An 11,413-nucleotide genomic window follows, 5' to 3' on the forward strand; every position below is an offset into this window, starting at 1 on the left:
CACCTCCATAGTGTGTGTCTTTCCTGATGATGTCTGTCCATAAGCAAAAATAGTGCCATTGTAACCAGCAAGAACATCTGGAAGAGAAGTGGGGTATTAATAAAAAGAATGAGGTTTAGAAGAAGGAAATAAGAGGTAGGAACTGCTTCTTCCCCTCATCCAAAAAATACCAATTACCTTTGACAATTTGCATGGCACATGCATGATAAACTTGTTCCTGTGTTGTGTTTGGAGGGAATACTCGGTCAAATACATACGGCTTTCCCTGGAGTAGAGAGAGATGGTGTCAGATATAATGAAGGGTGGGTGCCCCCTTTTCCAGGCCCCCAAGAAGGGACAAAACTCCACCCTTAACCCTATCGCTCCATAAATTAAGGTCCAGTCTAGGGGGAGTTGCAGATTAAACAAATGCAGAAGAGCCAGAGTATGGGGGGAATGGGAAATCAATGGAACTGTGTCTATTTGCAATAAGGGACTGACAAAAAGAACTTAAAAGGAGAGATGAGGTAGAGATAGGAAAAGATTACATCTTTGAACCTGGTGACTTAGTCTGTATCCCACCTCCCAGGGAGAGAAAATGAAAAAAGGCAGCAAAGAGGGAAACACGAACAATTCATTAATATTAAAATTCCATCTCAGTCCTTTGAAATGCAAACCCTTCCCCAACACTGTCTTCAGGTCTCTGAGAAATAGAGAAAACCAAAACACATCTGCTCTTTGGCCAGTGATTCTAGCCTCCTCTCAGCTGTAATCTCTATCCATGTTTCATGAATCCAGGCATACAGCCAGAGGAGATTACACACACAAATCCCTGAGCCAATCTTGCCCTCACAATTCCTCTTCCTGAGTCTCAGCAAAGATGGTTAAATGGTCAAACGCACTCAGAAACCGTCCCATTAGTGGGATTCCAGAGGACTCTGGGCGCTCCAGAGGGCGCTATAGCTACGTTGGAACTGGGGGAGCTCTCCAAGTCCTGAAACATTAAGCTACTTCAGCCACCCCCTCCCCAATTTCCCTGCCCTTTTTCTTTTGCCTGGATTGGAGTAAAGTGAAAAACCAAAGAAGATATAATTCCAGAAAGGATTCTTAGACCTGTGGTAGTAAGATATTTATGGGCTAGAAATATTAGGTTAACTAAGTACAGTGAGGTGTAATGGAAAAGGCACTAATGGGGGAAGGAGGCTGGGGTTCAAATCCCAGTTCTAACATTTAGTAATTGTGTGGTTGGTATCTCAGTTTCATCACTTGTAAAATGGGGTTAATGGTACTCAGGCTATGCATCTCACGGATTGCTGTGCAGAAAGTATTTTGTAAGACTTAAAGTACTATTTAAAATATGATCAATCAGCAATATGATCTTACCTTATATCATTTTAGGAATTTGGACAAGGCTAAAAAGAATGTTTACCTCCTCATTCTGCTGATGCCTGAAATTCAACTGCTAGAACTTAAAGCTTGGATTTTGGTTAAAATTGAAATATTCTTTAGAGAAATAATGTTTTTTTAAAGTTACCTATACTTAATATGAATGAGTTTATCAATGTCTTTCCTAGAGGAAGTTTTAGTTGGAGGGGGAGATCAAGGGGACATTGGGGGTAAAGAGGGAGTGCTACCAAAGAGGGTCAAGGAATCAGGTGGCTACAGGCAGAATTGAAGTTCATCACAATTTTGCCCAGGGTAGAGTAAAGATAGGCTCACTTCATCATGGAGACTGGCCAATTAAGTAAATACCAACAGTGCTTCAGACTTCCATCCCAGTCTTCTCCCAACAAATTATTTTGTATTCAGCAAATATTACCACGTAGAACTGATGGCAGAAATGTTGAATAATGGGCTTTAAGATACCAAATCCCATTTATAGAATGAATGTGTGCAGTCCTTGTACTGTCTTCTGACCCCATGAAAGAGATGTAGATGCCTCCTTTGCTCTCTGCCCCCTACTGCCATAGACACTGCAGTCACTTCCAGTGAGCTTCCATCCTCACTGGGAAGTGGGGATAGGTACTAAAACATCAGGGAAGTCAAGAAGCTGGTTAAATCAGAAATCCACACACATTTCCCCCCTTTTAGCCTGTAATATCCAATACTTAACCTCTCCCACCCACAGCAGTTTTTAACCTCTCTAGAAATGAAGAATAGAAAAACACTGGAGAGTTCTCATTTAGAGATCCTATAAATCCCAGCCTAGGGATCTGTCCTGTCCATAGTAGACAGTAAGCTAAATCTTTCTTTCTCTATGCCTAGTCTCTTTATTCCTCTCCTAATCCATATATCTCTCATCTCCTTTCCACCATTCTCCATGGAATCTCCATGTTATAGGAGATATAGGGGTAAGGTAGTCCCTTTCAGGCGCCTTAGTCTAAGACACCTAGTAATGTCTGAACTGAGAACACCAAGCCTTGTCTCCATGGTGATGCTCTTAGGGATTGTCACCATAGCAATGCCAGAGACACAGAGTGCTCACTTCCTTGTCTTTTCTCTGATTGGATCTTGGTCCTCTGGCTGCCCAAAATTGAAAAGGATACTAGGACCCACCCTGAAAATGTTAAAGTAATTCAGGTTGGCCCGCAAGCTGTTTTCTACCATCATTTCCATCTCTAGTAACCCTGCAAACAAGTCTCAAAAATCAAGTCCCAAGACAAATTTTTCAGAGGTGTTCCTCCCTTTTCCCATTCAACTCAATCTTAAATACTCCACAGAGTCTTGGAAAGGGGAGTGGATAGTTTCTAAGGCTATGAAAGAAGCAGCTAGTAGGCATCGGAGTGAAGGAACATATGTGTGGAGGGAGGTTAGAATGTGGGACTAATTATCATTCCTCCTGTGTTTGCTCCACCTCTATCCTGGTAGAGATGCATCCTAGACAGCCTGGCACCCCAGACACCAGGCCTTTCTCCACCAGAGCTGTCAGAGAGATCCATGCACACAGAGAAACAATGAATGACAGAGAGTGAGTGCACACCATACAGTAACTCAGACACCATTTTAAAATCAAACAAGCTGTGAATATTGTCCATGACCTTTCCCCCAGATCCATAGGAAGAGTTATGGGGTGGGGGAGCAAAAAGAGAGATTTTACAATCTTGTCCCCTAACCCCTAGCCCAAAGCTTAGTCACTTAACAAGATTGCCTTTTTTTTTAAACAAAAAATCTACAGAGACCAGGTAATGCTGGCTACAAAGAGACTGCAAGGAGTTAGGGCCAAGGGAGGTTATCCTTCTCTTTTCCCTACAAACACACCTTCTATGATCTTCCCTTACACTTCAGCATATCCTAAAACAGCTCCATCCCCTAATTCACTCCTCTCAACTTTTCCTTTTTATATATTTTTCAACATTCATTTTTAATAAGATTTTTAGTTCTTAAATTTTCTTCTCTCCCTCCCTCTCCCCTCCCCAAGATAGCAAGTAGTCTAATATAGGTTATACATGTGCAATCATGTTAAACATATTTCCACATTAGTCTTTTGACCTTTTCCAGAATAAGGATAAAGTGACAGAGATTCCCTCTTTCTTACTGGCAAAGCCAGGAATTTCCCTCAAAATACCTAATAGCTCCAGAAACGCCTCTTTTCTCAGGTCTCATTCCCTTAGTGCAAAGAGACATGGATGTAAAATAGGGAGATAGAACTATCAGGATTCTGAGACAAAATGGCCCCTCTGTCCAAGCTTGTAGAATGAGATAGACAAGGAGAGAGATGGGAAAATTTGAAGCCACAAAAATGAGAGAAAAGACGGAGGTGGTCTCAGTAAAGTACCTCTTCTTCACCTCTTTGGATCTACTCTCTTAACTGGGGAAAGCTGGGAAACATGGCCCATCCCTTGCCTTTTAATTAAATAGAAGCATAGCACAGAAGTATTATGAAAGAAATAGAGAGAAGTTTTGCTCAACGTTACCTGGAAAATCCATCTGCAACAACCAAATTCAGGGAGACAGTGATTAGAATATGTAAAGTCTACCTAATGCGCTCACTCTCACTAACCACTCATTCCCACAGCCTCCTTTACCTTGTGTCTTCGGGCCCATAATTAATCACCATTTCATTGAATCCTAGGATCTAGAATTTGAGCAGACCCTAAAGGTCACAGGAGGGAAGACCAGAGGTCGTCTAACTTTAATCCCACTGTACAGGAATCTATTCAGGAAGTGGTCATTCAGCCTTCTCTTGAAGATCACCTCGTTCAACCCCCCATTTTAGAGAAGAAGAAATTGAAGCCTGTTAAATTTGAGTCATATAGGTAATAAGTGGCAGACTTGGGATTCAAACCCAGTTCCTTAGACTCCAAATCTAGTGTTCTTCCTGCTATGCCAATGGCTGCTGAAAGAAAGAAAAGCATCTCCAGATGCTAAGCAGGGATTTTTTTTTTTAGGATGGGTTCGATAGAGATTGGAGGAAGGGGAGGAGAGGGTGGGAAATGAGGAAAGAAAAGCAGACCTTATCTTCATGGCCCCAAATAAACACATTTAAAGGATAAGCAAATAAGCATCCATCTTTTTGAGTCAACAGTTAAGGCTCCAGTTGGGGGGAGGACAGAGTGGAGTTGATTGTCCTTGAGAATGGAGGCAGGGAGGAATGACTCTCTCTCTCTCTTCCTCTTTCACCTAAAGCTCCATTCTCCGTCTTTAGCCCATCCTGACAGTTGTTGCTCCACCCCCCAAATATATCTGTATTCTAATATTTCCCTCCACCCAAACCCCCACTTCAGACTTTTCAGCTCTCAGGATCTACAACCTTTACATTCTGCTCCAACTTCAGGGGTTACCTGGACCACACAGCCACACAGTCCTTGTTATCCCAGTTGTGACAAGCATGAATTATGAAGGTTTGGGGAGTCTTAGGCTACTACCAGAGGCGTGGACTGGAGCCTGGGCCTAAGAATCAAACCTAGGCCATGATGCAGGGGAATGACGTGCACTCTTGATCTCCTCCTCCATGGGTGGGGACTGTTGTGATGAAATTGGTTACTATGAAAAGAGGTGGTTAGATAGGGATACTGAACATGTTGGCTATTTTTTGAGGAGATGAAGGGACCTGGCCCTTAAATAAGCCCTATCCTGAATCCCTTTCCCTACTAAATTCTGGCCTAAGGGGTTGCAAATAGTTTTTTTTTTCTTTTTACCTCAAAGGCTTTTTTTTCTGTCAACCCAAATTGGGATAGGAGAGGGTACACAGCAGTGACCTCCAGAACCACAACTGGGACAAGTTAAGGTGATGGTAGTAGGGATTAGAGCTGGAGACCCTCTAGTCTACAAGTTTCCAGAACTGAAGAATGGTATCCTCTGGCCCCACACCCTAGGCCTCCCTGGGGTGAGCAGAAAGACTAAGCACAACAAAAGAGACCCAGGATCCTCTTCCTAGCAGATCAAGAGTTTCAGCTGGGGTGTGGTTGGGATACAAAGCCTCTACGCTATACTCACATCCCAAAGGGCAGCAGGTGAAAACCGGGAGTAGGGAGGAGGTTAGGAATGGAATCTTGACCTCTGAATTACAAAATGGGAGAATAAGTGTATAACAGTTAGGTTAGCACACTGCAGGGGGGATGCAAAATCATTGATTGGATTGGGGTGTGGGTTAAAGGGGAGATACTAAATGAACCTGCTTCATCTCTGCAGAGAATCAAGAGTTCAGATTCTAACCCAGGCCACACCCATCTAAGGCCTGAGCTAAGGACTGAGTGGGGAGGGAGGGGCTGCGGAAGTGGGGGGATGGAGAAAGAAGGGGAGGAATGGAGGGATGATGGAGGGAGAAGAGGAATGGAGAGTGAAGGGAGATGGAGAGAGGAGTTGGATAAGTGGGGGAACAAAATAAGCATTAACTCTGGCATCTGAGACATATCCTATGAGGATGCCCATCCCTGCACCCCATCCTCCTCATCTGGTGGGCACTCACCCCAATAATGACGCTGTCGTCCCCTTGAAAAAGGGGGATAAATTTGTCACCCCGCAGAATCTCCGACTGGTTCAGGGGTCTGAATCGACAGAGCACCTTGATGCTGCATTCATTGTTGGTCTCCGTCATGGTGATGACCGGTGGTGGCGGCGGTGGCGGTGGCGGTGGCGGTGTGGGGGCGCTTTGGAGAAAGGCTGGGGGAGCTCAGCAGAGACGAGAGAGGAACAGAAGTGACTCAATCTCTTAGACTGATGCTATATGGAGAAGGAAAAGGAAGGCTGATGAAGGGAGAGGAGCTGGGGAAGCTCTCTCTGGTGGCTCTGGAGATTTTTGGAGAAAACCCCCTCAGCTTCGCCTCCGGTTCTCTTTCCTCTCTGCCTCAGCCCCTCCCGCTGCAGCTCTACTCTGCGGGGTTGCTGGAGTTGGGGGGGGGGGTCTGGGAGAGAGCAGGAGGCGGGGCTTCTCTTAAGGTGGAAGGGGTTGGGCTGTTGATGGGAAGGGATCTGGGCCCCCCCCTTTCTTAATTTGCTAGATAAATTAATCATCCCTTCTCGCCTGTTCCCACCAGAGGGAACCTGGGCTTTGCCCCAAACCCCCCATTTCCCGTATAATTACTGAATCCTGGATACCCTCGTCCCCTAGGATAACCAGTTTGACAGTGTTAGCTAAGAACTGGCTGCAGAAGAACAACATCCCCGCCCCCGCCCCAGCTCCACCCTCTAGAAATGGAGGAGGGGAGCAAGGAGATACAGCTCCCCATCCCAGTGGAGGAAGGCGTAATGATCAAGATTCAAAACCTCTTCCTTTTCAGACAGCTGCCCCTCCTCCCCAGTATAAACTGGTGGGAGGTGGTGAGAGACCTTCGCAACTGAGTAGTCCTTGAAAGAGACCAAACAACCCTTCCCCTAGCAGGTGCATTCCAAGACCCCATTTATGGGTCAGAGTTGGGGCAGGGAGAGAAAGTATGAGCTGTCGGGATGTTCTCCTTTCCCCTACCATAGACTTTTTCTGGAAGGGCAAAGATCGTGTATGGGGCGGGGGCGGGGTGCCAGAGGAGAGAAAACATCTTAAGCTCCTGTGCACGCGCGCGTGTGTGTAGATAAAGTCCTGAGGAAAAGATTGTTCAGATTCTGATTCTTCCTCCTTAAGAGAGTTACTGAAGTCAAAAGATTTGGGTTTAAAACCCAATTCAGCCACATAGCGCCATAACTAGAGCGCTTGAGGTTTTGTTCAAGGGCATCAACATGGTGGTCGAGGATCTTGCTTCCTCCCCACAGCAACCGCAATTCCCGTGCAACCCGCATCCTCTTGCAAATGCAACTGCCATCCTCTGGCAACCACAATCCTCCGACCTGCCGATCCTCTGACTCGCCCAAGCCATTATACTGGTGAAAGCGTCCTCAGGCCCGTCCAGTCCCTGTAGACCACCTAACTCCCCAACTTCATCAGGATGAAGGCTGGACTCTCTGGGGGTACTGCTCTCTCCATCTCCTTGAGAAAGAAAACTCACTGTCCATTCCAGCTACCCTCTTCCACCCCGAGCTGAATTTGCCCCAGCTGCATGCAAGAACTCCCAGCTAAGGCTCTGAGCTGTGTGACCTTGGGCAAATCCTTATTTCTTATCTGAGCCTCCTTCCCACCTTTGTAAAATAAAGGCCCAGATCATTTTGAAGGTCCGCTATACTGTCTGATTCTTTGGTGTTCTTATTTCTGCTGGATGGGCTGGGGGAGACACTGAAATACAAATGGCAGGCAGGGGAGCAGGAAAGCTGGGGGAGAAATACAAATGGCAGGCAGGGGAGCAGGAAAGCTGGGGGCTTTATGCCGTGATCTTTTGTGAAATGGCCTGTGTATGTGTTGTTCAATGTCCTGAATTTCCCGGCTCAGTCATCCCTTCCTTTCTAAGACCCCTGAACAGAGAGTCATCATCCCTCAAATCCCCTCCCCCAGGTCTGACTCCTGCTGCAGCCCCTGAGCAGAGCTATAAAGAGGCAAGTCAGATTGATTTTTCTAGACGTCATTAGCCTTGGCAGGCAGGAGAGGCAGTTGGGAAGCAAAGTCAGACTGCAGGAGCTGGAAAGGGCTATCTGGACACTCTGAAATTCTCTAGGGGGAGAGGAGTGGTTGAACCTCTCAGTCCATAACAAGCCTGTGCACCAAGGTGAGAGGCCAGACTAGTGGTACTCAAGTTGAGCACAGCTGAGAATTTTTTTAGGTTAAGCATCAACACTACCCCTCCTAATCTAGGGCTAGGACACTGAGTCACAAGGGGCAAAGGATAAGGAGACAGAGATGAAAAAGAAACAGGAAGATGGATTGTAATGAACGACTCACAATTATACTTGCTTTACTCATCATAATCCTGTGAGGTAGGTAACATGAGCATCATTGTCCTCATTACACTGAAAAAAGTAAAGTGACTTACCCACTGGTCACTCAACTAGTAAGTGTACTGGGACTCAACCCGTATCTTTTGACTCCAAGTCCAATTTTCTTTCTACTGTATCATACATTTCCATTCATGCAGTCAGTAGTTGTGGCACATTTTCTTAAGGTTTCAGCATGATAAAATGATAAGCATCCAACCTTGCTCATCTGTTAAATAAGGATTAATAATGCATAAATTACCTATCTGCATCATCAATCAATAAACATTTATTAATCACCTGCTATGTGCCAAGCACTGTGCTAAGCCTGAGGATAAAAAAAGAGGCAAAAGACCATCCTTGCCTTCAAGAAACTTAAAATCTAGTGGGGGAGACAACACACTGTAATGGCAAGCAGAGTGGGACTTTTTGTTTTGCTCTTTTTTCTTTTGGAGTTCTAGTTCTCAGCACTAAGGGAATCAAGTGCCTTTGACTGAAACTTGACTTTGCTTCCATCAAGAGTTTTCGATTGGGGGCAGCTAGGTGGCGCAGTGAGTAGAGCACCGGCCCTCAAGTCGGGAGGACTTGAGTTCAAATCCAACTCATCCAGCCTCAGACATTTGTGATACACTTACTAGCTGTGTGACCTGGAGCAAGTCACTTAACACCAATTGCCCTGCCTTGCCCCCTTCAAAAAAAAAAAAGTTTTTGATTGAATTAAGAGTCTTTGATGACCTGCTTAAGTCACAAGAAAGCCTAAGTCACATGAGTTTGAGTCACATGTATACTCGGAGGTTAGCATTTTGCTTTGGGGGCTCACTCATTGGAAGAGTGTTCCTGTGATTTCACCAGATGAGACTGGGTAGCCATTAAGGAGCCCCCACCCCCTTTGAAAACCCAGTTGTTGGTGTTTCTCTCTCTCTGATAACTATGTATGTATTGCTATGGACAGAAGTTCTATCTGATGATTTGTGTTATTTGCTCTGTTTATATAATTTCTGCTTGTAATTTCTGTTTCTGTTTTCTCTGAAGTTCAGGGTGCTGGACTTTTCCCCCTAAACTAAGTGAATGATATATGTATGTTTAATTAAAGTGAGATTGTAAACCCCTTAGAGTTGTTTTCTTTAGAAAAGCAGATCAAAGAACCTATGCTAGCAGCCCTCCTGTGCGCTGGTGTTATTGGCCTTACACCTCCACAGCAGCTGCAAGCAGCATTGTTGTTACACACACAAATAAATATATACAAAGCAAGCTATATGCAGGATAAATGGGAAGTAATCAACCAAGGGAAGGCACTGAAACTAAGAGTGGTTGGAGAAGGTTTCCTGTAGATCATAGAGTAGGTGTGAGGAAACCACCTGGGCCCCATGTGATCTACTATCATATTATTTGATGTCCACAGAATACAGTGGAGAAGGTGCTGGATATGGAGCCAGAGGACTGACTAGTTCAAATCTCAGCTTTACCACTTTTTAAAAAAATTATTTTTAAAGTTAATTTTTTTCAATTAAACATGCATTTTTCTCTCCCTCCTATTTCTCCCCTTACTAGGAAGGGGTGCGGGGAACAGGGGAATTCTTTGTAATAACTATTGCATAGTCAATCAAAACAAATTCCTACATCGGCCATATCCCAAAATGTGTAACTCATTCTGCAATACTAAGTTACCTCTCTCTCAGGAGATGGGTGAGATGCTTCTTCATCAGTACTCTGAAATCATTGTGCTAAGAGTTATTAAGACTTTCATGGCTGTTTAAAAAAAATGAAAATCCACCTTCTCTCCTTCCCATGCCCACTTCCCCAGTATAGATATAGTGAAAAAGAAAAACAAAACCCTTATAATACATATGTATGGTCCAGTGAAACAAATTCCAGCATTGGACATGTCAAATATATATACACATATGCATATATGTATATATATATATGCATATATGTGTCTCAATCTGCATTCTGCAACTATCATTTTTCTGTTAGGAGGCAGGTGGAATATTCCTCTGGAATTGTGATTGGTCATTTCACTGATCAGAATTCTTAAGTCTTTCCAAGATGTTTGTCCTTAGAATATTGTTACTGCATAAATTGTCCTGGTTCTGTTCACTTTGCATCAGTTCATACACATCTTCCCAGATTTCTCTGAAAACCCCTTGCATCATTTCTTGCAGCACAACAGTTTTGTCATATTAGAATCCCATAATTTGTTCAGCCATTTCCTAACTGACAGACACCTCCTTAGTTTCCAGTTCTTTGCCACCACTAAAAAAAAAAAACAAAACAAAAAACCCACCACTTAATACCTATGTGTGTCACTGGGTAATTCACTTAACCTATCTGGGTCAGTTTCCTCCAGTGTAACTAGAAGGATCTGGAGTCTAAACTTTAGACAAAACTCTTATAACAAATATCTACAGTCAAGTGAAACAAATTCCAGCATTGGGTATGCCTAAAAAAAAAAGTCTCAGTCTGCACTCTGAGTCTATCACGTCCCTGTCAGGAAGTTTGGAAGCATTTTTTACTAGTTGGGCAGTTTTAAATCTGAAGGAGCCTCTTTTTTTTTTAATAACTGCATTTCATTATAACGGAATTTCTTTATAATCCTATGAATTTATTTGATTCATTTAAAAACATTATTCTGAGGAGAGCCCCACACATTTCACCTGATTTTAGTGTCTTCCCTCTCATATTACTTTCTCTTTATCTTGTGTATATCATGTTTTTACGTAGTTGTTTGAAATTGTCTCCCACGTGAAAGCAAAGACTGTTTTGCCTTTGTTAACCCCAAAGTTGTGGGCACATACCCTTGTTCAGTCGTGTCTGACTCTTTGTGACTCCATTTGGGGTTTTCTTGGCAGAGATACTGGAGGGGTTTGCCATTTCCTTCCCCATCTCATTTTACAGATGAGGAAACTGAGGCAAACAGGGTTAAATGACTTGCCCGGGGTCACACTGTAGTAAATGCCCGAGGTCCCATTTGAACTCAGGTCTTTCTGACTCCAGGCTCAGTGCTCTATCCACTGAGCCAGCTAGCTGCCCGTATGTGCATATAGTAGGCGCTAAATAAATGCCTCTTGACTCGTTCACGCTGCCAAAAAAGGAGGCTGCTTTTTAGTTTCTTAACCAAAAAGAGGTTCTTACTTCTGGATTAGATGACCTCCACGGT

General features: G+C 44.0%; 1 protein-coding gene across 4 annotated transcripts in view; it reads right to left on the reverse strand.

Moving 5' to 3' along the window:
- Positions 1-8,482, reverse strand: part of KIF5A (kinesin family member 5A) — a 34,646-nt gene extending 26,164 nt beyond the window's left edge. For 2 of the 4 annotated variants that reach the window (XM_036760365.1, XM_036760363.1), the window contains exons 1-3: positions 5,888-6,296; positions 178-265; positions 4-77 (exon numbers count right to left, since the gene is read on the reverse strand). In XM_036760365.1, the coding sequence (XP_036616260.1) occupies positions 4-77; positions 178-265; positions 5,888-6,016 (291 nt within the window). In that variant the 5' untranslated portion in view covers positions 6,017-6,296. Of the gene's footprint in view, positions 1-3; positions 78-177; positions 266-5,887; positions 6,322-8,312 lie in introns of those variants that run through there. The other 2 variants (XM_036760367.1, XM_036760366.1) reach the window with 2 other exon arrangements.
- Between the last annotated feature and the right edge of the window lie 2,931 nt (positions 8,483-11,413).

Source organism: Trichosurus vulpecula, chromosome 5 (assembly GCF_011100635.1).
Source record: "Trichosurus vulpecula isolate mTriVul1 chromosome 5, mTriVul1.pri, whole genome shotgun sequence".
NCBI classification, from domain to species: Eukaryota; Metazoa; Chordata; class Mammalia; order Diprotodontia; family Phalangeridae; genus Trichosurus; species Trichosurus vulpecula.